This window comes from Sciurus carolinensis, chromosome 3, assembly GCF_902686445.1.
Source record: "Sciurus carolinensis chromosome 3, mSciCar1.2, whole genome shotgun sequence".
In the NCBI taxonomy this organism is placed as follows: Eukaryota; Metazoa; Chordata; class Mammalia; order Rodentia; family Sciuridae; genus Sciurus; species Sciurus carolinensis.
This window is the reverse complement of record NC_062215.1, coordinates 109,778,360-109,796,156: the sequence shown is the minus strand read 5'-3', so window position 1 is coordinate 109,796,156 and position 17,797 is coordinate 109,778,360. Positions and strand designations below refer to the sequence as shown.

The window sequence follows — 17,797 nt, the reverse complement described above, 5'->3', positions numbered from 1 at the left end:
GAGGAAACAAGACCCAACTCTTAGCACATGTAAAACCACTCAACTATTCTTACCCCACATATATAATTCCAAGAATTTACAACAGCCAAATAGATCTCTATAAACTGCCCAAGGAAAAAAATGCTTCCAAATACATTCAGTTCAGGGCAGTGTTCCGGCAGGGGCACTCCGGTTCTCCTCAGAGACGGAAAGCCATTCCAGACAGTCTTCAGGGGAGGAGGGAGAAGTCACTGAAAACATGTCCTTACCATTCTCACTTGGCTCTGTGGGCTTGGACACTTCTCGGAACGGGATTATAACTGTATCTCCAGGCACCCTGGGGCTTTCCACATACTTGGGCTTCCTGACGGGACCTGCAGTGGGAAAGATCTGAGTGTGGCTAATATTTTCCAGATGCAAACAAAGCTTCAGAACATACAGTGTGTGTCCTTACCAGGACCCAAATACGCTAAGGGAAGAGCCAGCCCCCTCCCCTACGGTGAACACACACACAGTTCAGAGCAGATGCGGGATCGTCCAGTCTGGGCTGCTGAACAGGGTAAGCTCAGTTTGGCGAACCTAAACTCTGACCGAAACGAAACCTGGTCCTCCGCTATGAAGTTTCCACAGCTGTCTTCACTGTGTGTCAAGGAGGAGATTTTGACATGTCCAAACCTGGATGGCCTGTGGTGAAGGTTTTATGGGTTTCTTCATATATATATATATATATATATATATATATATATATATATATATATATATATATAAAGAAACACACACACATATCTGTCATTTTCCTTTAACTGGGAAGAAGATGATTTCATTGCTTGGTATCTCCAAAGCTGGAAGGCAAGGTCTACAAACAGTCAGCTGTAATGTCAACAGGCTCTGTGTAGCCATTGCATGAAGGTGCCTTATCAGGCTGGTGACGCACGGTGACTGTGAGGGGCCCAGAGGATGAAGGCTTTCTTCGAGCTGAAAGAACTACCTCTGAATGGTCAGATAGCCAGTCCAGTGACAGCTCAAGGACACAAGAGAGACTGAGAGGCTCATCTCCCTCCAGCCCCACCTCATCAGCAGAAGATCTGGAATTCTTAATAAGACTGGATAGAGCCCTCAACTCACTGATGCTTGAAATGGACGAGGATGAAAACCTTTACAAAACAGTTTAGCTCAAAAGGTTACACGCAGTCAACACGTGGCCAGCGATTCCACTCCTGTGTGAATATACATTTGCACTTGTACACATACATTCATAGTAGCATTATTTGAAATAGCCAGAGGTCCACTGAATGATGAAACAGAATGTGTGTAGCCACACACTGGAATACTGTTGGGAAATAAATGGAAAGAAGCACCAATTCATGCTAGGACACGAAACATGAAAATTATGCTAAATGAAAGAAACCATGCACAAAAGACCACCTGGTATGAGATTCTGATCATATGTGATGTCCCAATAGGCAAACCTATAGAAATGAAAGGTTTGTGTGGTTGCCAGGACTGAGGATATGCTGGCTTGCTGGGGGGTGACTAAGGGAATTCTTTCAGGAATAATGAAATGATCTAAAATTAAATCATGGCAATCATTTATACAACTTTGTGAACATGCTAAAAACTGCACTGTATATTTTTAAGTGGATGAATTGTATGTGAATTGTACAGTATATGAGTTATATCTAATTAAAGTAGCTTAAAAAAACCAAAAAGAATGTCCATTCTATCTGCTTCTTCCAAATGCCATATTTCTTTCTGGTCCAGAATTACCCACTTGATTCTTGTGATTGCTTTATAGTTTTAACAAGGCCACAGAGATAGAAACGTTTTGCATCACTAAGAGGAGGGGTGATGGAAAGAGATCCAGGCAGAGATCTGTGACTCTGCCCACTGTGCAGCCCTGAGCTACTGTCCCGAAAATCCCAGTTCTCTTCTCCATTCTCATACAGTGAAGGGGTGACATGGGCGAACTCTGAGAATACTTCTATCTCAAACACCTTGTACATCTGTGAGATTTTGTTCAAGTTATGGCTTATGGTGAGAGATGCTGCCATCTAAAGGTTTACTGCAAAAGCATATATACTACTAAAAAGAAAAATCCAATTCCCAGCCAGTGATAATGTGTTGCATCTTAAAATAGGTTGTATTATCAAAGAGGTTGCTTTACAAATAAGGATGCTATTTCTAATGTCAGAAACCATGATTTTTAAATGACTAATGTAGTATTTAATCAAGAAGCTGTCTTTATAATTTAACTCTGTCAAAGAGGGAATGTTTTTTAAAGGTTAATGGAATGGTTACAGGGGAAGGGGGGAAATACATTCACAGTCTAAGTGGGGGATGGAAGCTCTGCGTCAATATCCAGAGTTATCAAAAACACACATACATCCACATATAAGTATGCATGGGGGAAATCTGCTGTGGAAGAGACAGATCTAGGAAACGGCCTTAGCAGGACAGAAAAACAGAACCAGGACAAATACAAAGGTGTACCATGTGCACCTTTGGTTTGTACTATGCCTATCTTTGGTTCCCTACCAACTTTCTTCTTTATCTGGCTTTTTCCATTTAAAGGAGGTAGGGGAGGTAAAGCCCTTTATGGTCTGAAGACTCAACTAGTGGTCATATTTACTACTTGATAGATACAGGTACAGCTCACCTGCACTGGGTGGAGTCAACAGCAAATCCCAAAGAGATATGTTTCCAGGCTTTAATCTACCTACCCAATATATCCTTCAAAAATATACTCTTATAGTAAGTACCTTTGGGTGGTACTAGGTAAAGGGGGCACTTCACCACTGAGCTATACCCCTGACCCTTTTTATTTTCAGATAGAATCTCACTAAGTTGTCAAGACTGGCCTTGAACTTGAAATCCTCTCACCTCAGACTCCCCATCACTGAGATTTTGAATGTGTGCCCTGCACCTGGCTAGTAAGTACTTACTTAAAAATGTAGACTCTTTCAAGTGATATATACAACGGTTATTATGAATGGCTGGAACATGGAACCAGAGCCTTCAGAATGCATCATGCCTTTCCATCTCGTTGTCTGTGACAGTTCTACTCAGAGGCAAGGGCTAAGAAAGGCTCCAGGTCTCTTAGGACTCTGAGAGCAGGGACTCTGGACTTGGACAGACCTAGGTTCAAATACCGTACCCATCTCCTCCTCATCGTCCCCTAATTAAGGACTTAGTATGTTGCAGAGCTAAAGACAAGCATGTGAGCCTCCCACAACAAGGGGAAAATTCACGAGGTCAGAGACCTGAACAATCTGGTTTCCATGCATATTAAATAATAAATAACACCAGAGAGCAAAGAAGATGTAGAGTAGACCAAAGTAAATAAAACATGCATTCACTGGTCACACAAGGCCCAGCACTTAAATGCATTTATTTATTCATTCCTAGTAACTTTGGGAGAAAAGAATACTTTCCCCCATTTTTAGATCAAGAAATTGAGGTTTGAACAAGTTCAACAATTTGCTCAAGACCTACACATGGTCAAAGCAGGAAGGAATTCAATGCTGCTCTATGCAGTTTTGAAGTTCACGCAATGAAACACAACTCAGCACTTAAAACACTGCGCAATCTAGATTAAATATACAATTCCAAAAAATCCAGGGCCCTGGAAACTTCTACCACCCAGTCATCCACAGACTTCAAGTTGTTTAGGCAGCAAATCTTTCCTCCATCCTACTTGTCTCCAATCTCCCCTAACGTTTACTAGGAGTTGAAATATTATGAAGTGAATATAAACAACTCTTCTCCTACTTGAACCTTTTATTTAAATTGCTTTTCACCAAGAGCTGAACCTCGAATGCTATAAAACAAGATAAATTTATAGCTATAGAGATTTTATTCTCTCCCCTCCCCGACTGCTCATTAAAGACTCTGTGCGAACTTTCCATTAAACAGAGCAGACGAACACTCGATTGCCTCTGCTCCCTTCTGAAACACCACTGAAGCTGCAATAAAGGGATTTAAGAGAGACTGGTGGGAAAAGGAGACGACCACAGGCAAGAAACTGACTTCTGAAAGTGGGGAACGGATTGCAAAGGAGCGGAGGACTGAGCAGAGCACGAAAGTGGAGTGCTGGGGGCGTGGTGATGAGGGTGGGCACAGGCCTCGGAGCCCATGACCACCTACAGGCTGGGCTCAAAATGTATTAAAGGGAAAGTCGGACCCCCAGAATCTCTTCCCAAGCCAGAGGCATTTGCTCCGTCATCCTAAAGGCTGTTTACTCTCCAGAAAGGCTGAATTTTAAGACCATGAAGATTCAAGAGCTAAACTGGAAAACTACGATTAACAAAAACTCTATGTGCAGGCTGGTGGGGCCACCCAAGACGCAGCTGAGGGAACCGTCGAGCTTATACATCAAGGTTGGAAGAGACTGGAGGTTTCCCCTCTGGGGAAATACAGCAAGAGAAAAGATCTGTCAAAAATCACACAGGGAGACCCCCGCCCCAAGAAATGGCAGACCCTGAGAGCTGTGCTAGAGTATGGCCTATGCTGCACACAGCCCTCAATCAGTGTTTTAGCAAAACTATACTTACAGACAAAGGTGGAGTCAAGGATCTCCAGATAGACTCTAACAGGGCAAGACAGCAAAACAGCAACTGAAAGAAGTTCAAAAAGGAACTCGGAAGAGTCACCAAAAACAAACAAACAAACAAACAAAAGGAACACTTCCCAGAAAGAAAAGTGATGCTACACAAGGGTGCACTGTGACAAGGGGCATGCAGAGTCCAGGATGTGGCCAGCTGAGCAGAGTGAGGACACCTGGAGGCCGCAGCAGTTAGGACCCACTGCCATCAACCAGGTGCTGATCTGACACTTAAATGGCCAGCCACCAAACCACAATGACACTGATCTTTGTACCATCCATATGAAAAATTCCCCTAAATGAAGCAGCTACTACATCACTTATCAACAGAGACCTGAACTAAAAAGCCCTTTTCCCCTAAACCCCTTTCACTCAGAGAAAATTTACACCTTTCCACACACAGCTTTCTATTTAAAAAAAAAAAAAAACACACACACACAACGAAAACCTCCTCATCCCTTAGCATAAGCTACCTTAAAGTAAAATAATTTCCTCTGTTTAATAAACCAAGAGTTATAAGATTAACTCTTCCAAATTAGGGCTGGGGGTGTAGCTCAGTGGTAGAGTACCTGATTAGCATGCGTGAAGCCCTGGGTTCTATCCCCACCACAAAGAGAAAAGATTATACATGGACACACACAAAACAAACTTGAGAAGGGGTGGGTGGAGGCTGGGGATGTAGTTTAGTGGTAGAGCAGCTTGCCAAGCACGTGTGAGGCCCCTGGTTTAATCTCTAGCACTGCAAACAAATAAACAACCAAAACACAAAACAAAACAAACCCCACTTGTTTTCCATATTAACCAGAACAGAATACTGTTAGAATCAGTGTCCACAAAGCACAGCATTCTTGCTACTAGCTAGGTTTTAAGACAAGACTGCCAGGTATAAGGGTGAACAGATGTGTTTCCCTGGCTAATGCCTCACCTCTCAGTCACTCCTGGGCAGCTGACCCTCAAGGGCACTATCAAGCAGCTTTCCCAGCTGTCCTGTGAACGGGCCCCTGGGAACCTGGCTACACGGCAGATTCTTGTGTTTGAAGTAGGGCTGGGACCATAGCCCAGTAGAAAGGAGGGGCTCTGAGGAAAACCACACTGACCACCCTCCTGTCAGATCAGAGGGGTCCGGAGGCCATGGCCAGAGCCTTGCCCAGATGAAGAGGTCAGAGATAAATGGGGGTTTGTTCTTTATCATAAATTAAAACCACTTCATCTTACCCCAGATCCCTTTCATCATCCCAATTCCTGAGTCTCCACAGCCAATTCTCCACCATGTGATACAGGGGAAGGGGCTCTCGAAGTTAAAATTCAAAGAAACAAAAAAAGTTTCCAAAAAAGAGTTTAAACGGTCATAAACCTGCAGGTACCAAGAGGAATAGCTGCTGTCACTTCCTTAATCACAAAGAAGGGCCAGGTGTCCATTTGGAAAGAAGGGGCCAGAGTCTGCCCTTAATCACTGTTCTGCAACCTTGAAGGATGAGCACTCTCCATTCGGCATTCTGCCTTTATGTAAATCTCCAAATAACACTTTTCCCTGTGGCCAGTTTTCTTACTCTTTTTGACAGTTTAATCACACAGCTATTCTGCTGCTTAAAAACTGCCATATAAGGAATATTTTTTAAAGGGGGATGGCAGAAATAAACCAAACTGGGCTTTATCTTCAGGCAATGAGTGAGAGAAGGGCAAGGGTTACTTTTCATTTCTGAGTGTTTCAGTTAAAAATAATTATATATATATGCACAATATTTAGGATACAAAACACCTGAGGCTACTTACAGCATTTAAAATAGATCTTACATTTTTCACACCATCTAGAAACTATGAAAAGTGATGCTTTGGGTTATCAATCATTTTAGGGATATTAGAGTATGTTGAACTTTCACAGAAAAGGTTCCTGTCAATTTTATCTGGTGTAGGTTTTCATTTCACATTCAGAAATGTTGAGAAGATGAAGAAAAGGAAAGGAGGAAGGATTTGGGGGACAGGGAAATTTTCATCTCTAAAGCAAATGTCACTTAATAGCCAATTCCAAATGCTAAACTGTAATAAACTATTAGATCAGAGTCTTGGATTTTTAAAAAATGTATCTTATTTTAAAAGCAGTGCTGGCTGGGGGAGCAAACCCAGGGCTTCCTATACGCTAGACGAGTGCTCTACCACTGAGCTCTACCACATCCCCAGACTTTTTTATCTTGAGATAGGGTCTTGCTTTTCCAGTTGGCCTCAAATTGCAATCCTCCTGCCTCTACCTCCTGAGGAACTGGAATTATGGGCATGTACCACCACTCTGGGTTCAGTCTTAGATTTTAGAGCAAGATATCCAAAGAGAGCTTCTATAGTCTGACTCCTCTCCCCACTGTACCCCAAAAGAGAATGTGTGATGGGGAAGAGGAGACATATAATTTTGGACTGATGCAGGGAAGACCTGGCCTAATCAAGGCTTCAGGGCTGGAGAACTGGTGGACTGCCCACAGACACAAGCTATAAGGGGTGACAGCCTCTTAGGAGGAATTATTCTGAGGGAAGGAAGGGCCAGATAATGAATCAACCCAGTTACAAAACCTTGGCCAGACAAGAGGGCAATTTCAAGTACAGCACAGAGTCTATTTGGATTTCTCCTATGAGAAGCAGGGGAAGGCTGTAAATAAAAACCAAAAATGCTGCTTAAGATGTCTCTCTCTACTTCAGGGAGGGAAAAAGGCAGCAAAAGTCCTCTGCCCCAAAACACCTAGGGTCCTGGATGCTGGTACAGGGCTTCAGGAGATAAGAGTGCTGGCCACCCCTGACGTACCACCTGAGTACATCCAGAAGTTTCCAGAAGCACTTTCACAAGGACCTGGGGTCTTGTGTCAGGAGAGAAGGGCAACAAATCAGTGCATGATGGTAACTACTGTGACCTCATCCATACCCAAAGACAGGGGAGACCTGGGGAAACTAAGACCAAATTCTAAGGATGAGAAAACAGAAGGGAAAGAAAACCACAGGCCACCTGCTCATGGTGAATGAAATATGAAAGTTACCTGACACCACTCTAAATAAGCCTTTTACTTATTTCAAATGCCTTATTTTTAGAAGTCCCCTGGGGAGGGTGAACAGCCTTTGGTCATTCACACAGTGCACAAGGCATGGTGAGGATGCAAACATGCATTGTCATTACTGCGCTTCAGTCCAGTGGGAAATAGCACATCCAGGGGTGCCATGCTTCCCTCAACAAGGCCCTGTCACATAAATGTGGACAAAGATTTTCAAGTCTGTCTGTAGTCTACATATTTATGGTACTATGAGCACAATAGTAATGAGTAATTTTTCCATTTTCTTTCAATGTCATGCTGTTCTTATACTGTACCTAAATTGGTGTTTATATATTAAAACAAGGAAATGCGTTAATTTACTTTACTTATTTACTTCACAGATATCTCCATCACATGTCAGGCATGAGGGTAACCCGAAGACATAACCCAGTTCTCTGGAAGATCTCAATGAATAAGATAAAAATCTTTAATACAAAATACCTCCATATAACCAGTGTGATATAAATGTGCATCAGTGGCTTTAATATACTGCCTAAAGGTGATTAGTTGTTTTAATCTGAAATATTGATTCCAGGAGTTGTTAACTGGCTTACAATCAAAAGGACACACTCATAAGATGGTCCTGCAAGCCTGGTGTGGTGGCACATGCCTTTCATTCCAGTGGCTCAAGAGCTAATGTAGAAAAATCACATGTTCAAATAAAGCCTCCACAACTTAGTGACACTGTATCAAAATATGAAGTAAAAATTCAAACTATGAAATAAAAAAGACTGGGAATGTAGCTCAGTGGTAGAGCACCCATGAGTTCAATCCCCAGCACAGAGTGAGGGGGCGGGGAGGTTGCTATAACCCAGTCAGTCAGTTTTTGTCCTTGCCACCAACCAAGGGTAGGTTATGTTAATTAGTGTGTTTTAGGTCAGAAATGTGCTCTTAAATTAGTTAAATTACTAACTTTGTTAGTTAATATTATAGTTGTTGATAATTTGTTTTCAGTGGTGAAATTAATGCCATCTGTGGTAGGTAAGGGAATTGGCCAGAAATGTCACAGACATGCTTTGACTTTTGTATGATCCAGGTATAGAAATCTGGCAGACCCTCAGAAATATAGAGCTATAGGTAGGAAGAGTGTCCTAGCCTTGATAAGCATACGGGCAGGGCCAGTCGCTGATTCCTGGGAATCCTTAGGCCTCTGATGCAAAATGGCAGGATAACCAGAAGTCTGCCTACCACAGCCAGAATCTGAAGACGTCACTCTAAGATTCTGGTCCTCTCAATATTGAATCAAAAATCTCAGCACTGCTGTAAAGGGACTCTGCAAATAGAATTAAGACCTAAGGTTACTGATTAGCTGCCCTTATAATAAGGAGATTGTCCTAAATTATTAGGGGGTGCCCACTGTAATCTATGAACCCTTAAAAGCAGAAGTCAGGCAAAGGAGGAGGGAACCAAGATTCAAATGATGAGGATTCCACACCCTTCTGGACTTGACACCTTGCTGGCTTTGAAGCTGAAGGAAATCACAAACTATGGAATGCAAGCAGTCTCTAGAAGTTCAAACCGATCCCCAGCTGGTGGTCAACAAGGAAAAGGTGACGTCAATTCTACAGTCCCATGGACCTCAATTCTGCCCACCTGACTGATTTGGAAGTCTCTTCCACTGAACCTTAAAGGAATGCAACCAGGCTTCCATTTTGACTTTGGCATTGTGAAACTTCAAACAAAGAGCTAGCTATACCACACCATGCCTGGACTTGTAGAGAATTTTGAGACAATAAATTTGTTTTAAACTGATAAGTTTGCAGCAATTTCTTAAGTCATTAATTTCTTAGAGCATTAATACACTGCCTATGAAACCCTGTCCCATGTACTGCACGGAAACAGGGGATGCAAGGTGTTTTCAGAGCACTGATCCCTAAAAAAGACAGAACTGGGACTTCACCAGACACACAAAGCAGAGTGCATGGCTGCAGGGCGGCAGTCTGAGCATTTTTCTCATTCATACCTGGTAGTGAGTTTATAAGGAGGGAGACTCTGGCCCTTACCTCCTGTAACTTTTGGTAATAATTATACTTACCCATAAAGAATATAATATCTGAAACTGGTTTCATTGGGTTTGTAAGAATTATTCATTGAGCATCTCTAATCCAAAAATCCAAAATAAAAAAATATTCCAAAATCTGGATTTTTTTTCAGCACAGACATGCCATAAGCAGCAAATTCTATAACCGATCTCATGTAATCAGTCAATCGAAAGTCAAATGCACTAAAAATATCATGCACAATTACCTTCAGGTTCTGTATATATGATAGATGAAACAAATGACTTTTGTACTCATCCCATTGTATTTAGACATTCCAAAGATATCTCAATATGTACATGCAAATATTACAAATTCCAAAATCTGAAACATTTCTGGTCCCAAGCATTTCAGATTATTTCATTTCAGAGTATTTCAACCTGTATTAACCGGTTACAGAAAAATGAACAAACACAAACCTTGATTTTGAGATGTCTCTAGAACAAAGATCTGAGTCCTCCCTGGAATGGTAATTCCAGTTTCTCAAAACAGGGAAACCACCAATAAGGGGTAGGGTTCCTCTGTTATTCACATCAGCAGGAAATAAGCTGTATACCACATGAAGTAACTCCTTAAGAACTTTCTTTGCCTGAGGGTTCAGACTGGTCATGCTCCACGTGAAGCCCCTGGAACAGTGGCGATAGCATCACCTGGAACATGTTAGACATGCACATCCTTAGCCCCACCCTGGAACACAAGAGTGATTCTGACATCTATTCAAGTTTGAAAATCAAAGATTTAGACTGACTAGGACAGCTTTTCAAGACCTTGCCCACACCCTGAGGAGGAAGCCTGTGACAAAGTAAAGTAACTAGACAAGATGGAAAGCTGCCCAATGCTAAGTGACTGGGAAGAGCAGCAGCAAAAAAGGAAACTGTAGCCCTGAACTGCACCTAAGGATGCAGTGGGGATAGCATCGCCAAGAGGGAATGCTCAGAGGTGGGAGACAGCATCTCACTCTTCCCTTTCCTACACAGAGTAAGTGTGGCCTGAGAAAGAACCTTGCCCTTTTTGGCTTTACAGCCCTTAGCACAGAGCACAAATGTGTATTTCAACATGAAAAAGTTTCTTTCCATTTTTTATATACATTATACTTATTTGCTATAAGCCAATCATTTCCAGGAAATTTTATTTGCAGATACTTTCTCAAATATTCATTTAGTACAGTGACTACTATGGAAATCTGCTCTAATATCATTCAGTCTTCCAATTCAGGCAGGAGATCTGGGAATAAAAAAAGAGGCAGGAGAGAAGGATATGTCCCGGTCTATCCAATGATTCTGAGGAAGGTGTTCCATGTCAAGAGGGCAGGAGCAGAACAATCCTGTGACACTCATCAGCTCACTTTTATTAGGGTGTGCTCCTTCCTCCTCCACCACAGTGGCCAGGTCAAGACTAGTCCATCCTTCTTGGACAAATTTCTGATGCATACACACACACTCCACCCCCGATCCTATATAGGAAGCTTCATGACCTACATCACAAAGAAAATGGGCATCAGAAGGAAGCACCTGAAACTTTCTTCAGCCCTGCCCTCAGTCTCACATGTATCAGTATTCATCTGGTCACATAAATCTAAACCTAATCTACCTGTGCTCAGGATGCTGAGATCAAAGGCAGGAAAAGGCAAGAGAGATGCAGAATCCAACTACTTCTATAGAGAAATATCTATGAGAATTGCTGCTCTGGGTAGGATTTATAGGTTTGATCAGATTAGGTCAAAAGATTAGCCATGGATATTAGTTACAACCTAACTAGGTGGCACAAAGACCATTAAAAGGGCCCAACGTGGATAATGAGCTACCAGTGCACATGAAAGCAGGAAATGAGCTCTATACTGCATTTAGTAACCAACTCCAAAAGAGAGACAGAATTCTCCGATTAGCTAAAAAAATTTTTTTCCACATTTTTTATGGTTAAAATATAAACAAACAAAACATAACAAAATGGTTGGTGAAGATGAAGAGCAACTGGAACTCTCATATTGCTTGTAGGAATACAAAATGGTATAACCACTTTGGAAAAATAGTTGGCATTTTTATATAAAGTTAGACAAACTACCTGATGCTACCAATTCCACTTCTAGGTACTGACCCAAGAGAAATGAAAATAAGCTTATAAAAAACTTGCATATACATATTTATAGCAACTTTATTCACGGCCATCCAAAACTGGAAATGACACAAATGTCTTGCAACTAATGAGTGGATAATTTATGGGAAACTAGAGACACCTAGTTGCAGGAAGGCCCCAAGTCGCAAGTCCAAGGCAAACATCTCTGACCCCCAGAAGTCAGTCCCAGCGTCAATCGTCTCTTCCCATTTTGATCAGAGTTTTAATTACCTTTCTGTTGGTATACACAGTCTTGATTGACTTTCAATTACGATTTTACAACTCTTAAAAACTGCAGAAAACTCAGCAATGCAAATGAATTTTGTCTGGCAGAGAACATGAATTTCTATGATGCAAAATTCTGAGGTAAGTCATTCTTAACATCTTAAGGGTTTCCTCATTGATTGATTAATTGTGTTTTTGCCTTTTGAAAATTATACTCCATTGCATTAAATGGATAAAAGACATTTCCTGGTGCAGCCAATGAGAGATAAGCGAGTGCTGGGATTTTAGGAAGACTTTTTAAAGGAAACTGACCCACATGGAAGAAGCCCCAATTTGCTCTTCTTTTCTCCTTTTGGCAAGGAAAGTGGACATGCAGCCATGTCCTCTACCAAGGTGACCTTGTGTTAAAAAACCATGGCAAACTGATGGAATGAGTCCCAAACACATGTCCATGACCTCATCTCTGGAACATGTAGCTTCTTGATTTGGAAAGACCGTCTGTAGCTGTGATGAAGTTAGAGACCTGGAGATAAGGGAACCATCCTAGAGATAAGGGCCAGGTAGGCCCCCAATGCCATCACATATATCATTATTAGAAAAAGGAGGGAAATCAGATTATGACACAGAGAAAAGGTGGCAAAATGAAGACAAAGTAGAGAATGAGGTGATACTGCTACCAACCGTAAATAAATGGAGCCACCAGAAACTAGAGAGGCAAGGAAAGGATTCTCCCCAGAGCCTCAAAAGGCAGGGAACCCTGCTCACACTCGATTTTGGCTTCTGGTCTCCAGAAGTGGGAGGGAACAGAGTTCAGAGTTCTGTTCTTTTAAGCCACTACATCTGTGATAACTTGCTACAATGGCCCACCAAAACGAACATGGATGGTGAGTGTCAAAATGTGGGGTGGAGTCCCTGACAACCTGAAGTGACCAAGGACCTCTGCCTACCTCCAGACTGTTGCTCTCTCTCTCAACAACAAACATCATCTTGTTTAAGCTACTATGTATTTGACTGTTCTTTACTTGAAACCAAACTTAATCCTAACACATAACATTAATTATGTTACTAACCTATTAATTATGGTACTAACCTCACCTTGCCTGAGTTGATCTGTCTTACTGGTTGGCCTATAATCCAAGCAAGGTTTACAACAAGAGCTAAAATAAGTGAATCCAAAGTATTGATACAACTGTGCTGTATTTAGGGATAAAATTTCATCTCTGGTAGAATCAGAGAATATATTTAGTACAGAATTTTTAACTCTTTCAAAATGTGGCATATAAGAATAGCTGACAGAGTAGCCTGTGGTCCTAATTTTAAGTATGTAATTTTTAGCTTTAAGTGAAATTCATGTTAAATGATTTTAAATTAATTGATAAATATAGAATTATAAATCGAACTTAAAAGCATATGGAACAAAATGTTTTAAAATTTTAACTCTAATATGCTTAGAAGTAATTTGAAGTTCATTATGATATGTATACAGAATGTCTGTCTCAGACATCATAAGGCTCCTCCTAAAATGGTCTCTCCCTGGGGTAAAGTCAATCTCTTCCCTTCAGTGTTCAATGGAAGGAGCTCAAGAAAAGAGAAAGTAAAGAGAGACAATGAAAAGGAAAAATTTTCCCTTAGCTCAAGGTCCACCACTGTCCCTGCCTATCTTGCAGCTCCTAACAAGGTCCAAGGTCAGCCATCATGTATTTTGGTTCCTCAGCGAATTCTAGAATCTTCTACATACTACTGTAGCCCTTTTGCCTCCACAGTGTGTACACTGCCAGTGCCCAGGCACCTGCCACCATCCTCCAATAGACTTATTCCTTTGTATCCCCAGCACTGGCACAGAGACAGGACTCTGGCCTAAGATACCAACCATCTCTAAAGTCAGGATCTTATTGTATTTGTGTAGTCAGAGGTGTGTTGAGCCACTCATGAATGGCCCCTAGCAATCCCCAGGAGGGCCACAACAGGCCACACTGAAAGAAAGCAAGGGCAGAGTGCACGCTGGGCTTGTGAGCTCAGGGCACATGTCCCTCTCTGACCTTGTGATGAGCTTGCACTTGAAAATGCATGTTTTCCATTATCTGAAATGCCTCTTGCAAATATCAAGTGCAGCAGCAAAGTGATTCTTAGGGGCTTAGCTATTATCTCCTCAGAGTATGAACGGGACACACTGCACTCACAGATGCCATAGGTAACCTATGACATCACTGAGATTAGCCAAAGTGCCAGGGCCACAGCTCTTCTCCTTATGACGCATCTACTGTCCTTCTCCACAGAGACCCACACCCTATGACTTCTCCACAGTGGTGTTTGGCTTCCTATCAATGTTCTGGGTACAGGACAGAGGGAATGATTTTCACATTAAACAATTCTTAGAGAATTGTTATTGGTCAAACCAACTACAATTTTATCTTACCTCACTCTAAAAGCTGATTGTGATTAACATTAAGTTGAGAATTCCTGATTGCATGCTGATTTATTACAACAGAGGGACTGTTTTTGTTTTTTGGTTTTTTTCCTTTTTAGACCAACTGTAGCTGATCTGGCTTAGCATACGCCAACAGTTAACCACAGGCAATATTAAATCATCCCACCAACTCCCCCATCTCTGCTGGTGCTGAAGACATCCCCAGCGGACATCGACATTCCAGGATACCGACAGCCGCTCATCTCAGCCCTCCCCATGCTCCCACACATCATTGCACCGTGGCTCCTTTCCACATAGACTTAAGTATCTTAGGCACAAGAGCAAAAACATCTGAAAGCAACTGGGGGCAAAGAAACATGAGCTATTAAAGTAACTCCCCAATCTATTTATTCCAAAGAAGAATGGCTCCCTAAGTTCAGAGTTTCAACCTGTTCTGTTTGTATACTTCGGCTATGAAATAATTTGCGTAATCAGGGAGAAAAATAGCTACCCAAAGGTATGTATTAGCAGTTAACATGCAGTGCTTGCCTAGCCTGTGCGAGACTCTGGGTTCTATCCCCAACATTCGCCCCTGCCCCCTCAAAAAGGTGGAGATTTTTTTTTTTTTTTTTTGCTCTGAAGTGCTTATTTTTTGTGTAAACCTGATAATGTTTAAAGAAAATCAGAGGTGCAGCCTCTCTCTTAAGACTCTGAAATAATTTTCTCTTACAAAGTACCTTGGCTACTAGAATGTTACCAAATCAGGTGAGTCAGAACTCAGTGCAAATTGTTCCTAGACTATAACATTTGCTCATTTACCACAAGGTGGCGCTGCTTCAATGCGAATTTCAGGCAAAAATCAAGAAGTACAGCCTTGCCAGGAATGTTCTTCACCATCAAGGTAACCATGTTTGCATTCCTTAGCAACATGAAGTTCAGAAATGCTTTCTCTCTGAGGTTTTAGGTAACACACATATGGCTAACAATCTGTCCTGAGGAATGAAACCTCAGAGGCAGCAACTTCCCGCCCCCATTTTAAGCCTGACAATAGAACAGACGGACTACTCAAACCCTGCAAAGGCTGACCTCAGCCACACTTAAAAGCCTACAAGGCACTAAAGTGAGGCACAAGGGCCTGAGTCCTGAATATCAAAGTGCAACCCTTTAAGTTCGTTGATGCTTAAATCCAGACCAACATCACATGGGGAAGAGACCAACTTCAGACGCAGAAAAATCCCAAACAATTTATATAGATATTATACTTTAAAAAAATTTTTTTAGTTGTAAATGGACACAATATCTTTTTATGTGTTTACTTTTACATGGGACTGAGGATCAAACCCAGTGGCTTTACACATGTGAGGCAAGTGCTCTACCACTGAGCTACAGCCCCAGCTTTAGATATCCCACACTTAAGGATGTAGAATATAACTCCCCACCCCATGTGGCTGGCTCCACATGGTGACTTCCTTCCAGAGAGTATAATACTCTCCTTAGTAGATGGAGAGGGAAGGGAAGGAAAAAAGAGTAACTTTACCATGGATAAACCTGGCAACCACTATGGTGGCCAGGGGATCAAAATTAAAACCAACAACAGCAAGTCCCACTGCTAGTACATGCCATTAACATGCAAAGGGCACTTCACCTCTGTGGTTTGCTCCCACAAGTCCCCAAATCCAGTCTAATCATTCAGTCCCCAAATCCAGTCTAATCATTCCAATAGAGGGTCATCCTATAAAATAGCAGACCAGTATTCCTCAAAGCTGTCAAGGTCATCAGAATGAGGAAAGTGTGAGAAACTGTCACAGCCAAGATGAGTTTACAGAGACATGACAACTAAATGTTGCGTGGTGGTGTAGATGGGATGCTGGAACAGAAAGAGGACGTTAGAGAAAAACTAGAAAGATGAATAAAGTATAGATTTTAGTAGGCATCAATACTGGTTCATTAATTGAGTCAAATATATCATACAAATGTTTATTAATAACAGGGGAAACTGAGCATGGAATATGGAAACTCTCTGTATTATTCTTAATGACCTCTCTATAAATGTAAAACTACTTGAAAATAAAAAGTTTTTTAAAACTCAAGAGTTCACCCAAGACTTAAATGGTAATCAAGAGGTGCCTTCACATGCAGAAAAATGCCTTTGCCTTCCATACTGAGTATTTAGGTTGTGTTCCTAATAGCTCCTTGATATTCATCCTAGAAGAGGCAGGTGAAGCAGAGAAGAGCTGTTCCACTGAAGGTCAAATGAAGGACCATGCAGAGCTTGATGGCTTCTGTACCATCCATCATGGTTCTGGGTGGAGATGACCCAGGCTTTGGAGTAAGAGCAAGGTTCAAATCCCAGCCAGAGGTTTACAAGTTGTGCAATTTCTAGGAAAGTTATCTAATCTCTTGGGTTCTCCGTCAACTATAGAGGGGTTGATACCTAAGCCGTGGGACCAGAAATATTTATAATATTGTTGAGCACATGGTAACTACTGAATAAATGCTATGGCCTAGGGGCTACATAAGACTACTGCATGTTTTTATAAATAAAACATACTGGAATGCAGCCCTGGTATCCATTTACATATTGTTTATGGTTGCTCTGTGCCACAATGACAGTGTTAAATAGTCACAGAGACCTAAAGACCTAACATATTTACTTATCTGGTCCTTAACAGAAAAAGTTTGCTAACTCTGATTAAAGGTCATTACCACACTTCCAAAAGCAAACAGGCACTTTTCATTCCTTATCATATTTGACCTTCACAGCCTCAGTCTTAGAGTCTATTGAAATGCTTCCCCTCCCAGGCCAGCCATCAGAGCTGGGGCTCTGCACTACCAACCCCCTGGTGCTTTTCACAAACAACGCTGGGAACACCCAGAGTTCCACACAGGAGAGGTTAAACTAGTCCCCGCTGCAGTAAATTACACCAGTCCCTACATTTGTGGTACAATAGAAAGAGTATCAGTTGGAATCTTGGGACCAACTGGGGTTGATAGTTCCACCTTTCAGACCCTCAAGAGTTCTTACCAGAAACACAGGAATACTGCCTACCTTGAAAATGCCATAAAAATTAAATCAGGAGTGGGGAAATGTAAAGCCATGAGGCACAACAATTTTCTTCTGAATCTGGATTCATCCAGAAAACCAAGCTAGAGCCCGCAGCAACCTTCCCAACTGGCATGCAAAGGATGAGCCAAGGATCTGCCAAGGTACAGATCCCCTGAGCTCTGGGCTGTGGGGCAGAGTTGGCAGCAGTGCCCCATTTGACTGTTTATTTGTCCCAATTGCTACACAAATACTTCCTGTGCATTAAAAATTATATAAAAAGTCCTTGTTCTGAGCAAGTCTTTGCCTTGCATTTTTCATCCT

General features: G+C 41.8%; 1 protein-coding gene across 12 annotated transcripts in view; it reads right to left on the bottom strand.

Annotated features, from left to right (window-relative positions):
* Nucleotides 1–17,797, bottom strand: part of Tanc1 (tetratricopeptide repeat, ankyrin repeat and coiled-coil containing 1) — a 225,201-nt gene that overhangs the window by 88,091 nt on the left and 119,313 nt on the right. For 9 of the 12 annotated variants that reach the window (XM_047543757.1, XM_047543761.1, XM_047543756.1 and 6 more), the window contains one exon: nt 249–353. The exons of 2 other annotated variants lie outside the window; for them this stretch is intronic. In XM_047543757.1, the coding sequence (XP_047399713.1) occupies nt 249–353 (105 nt within the window). Of the gene's footprint in view, nt 1–53; nt 76–248; nt 354–17,797 lie in introns of those variants that run through there. One more of the 12 variants, XM_047543765.1, reaches the window with a different exon arrangement.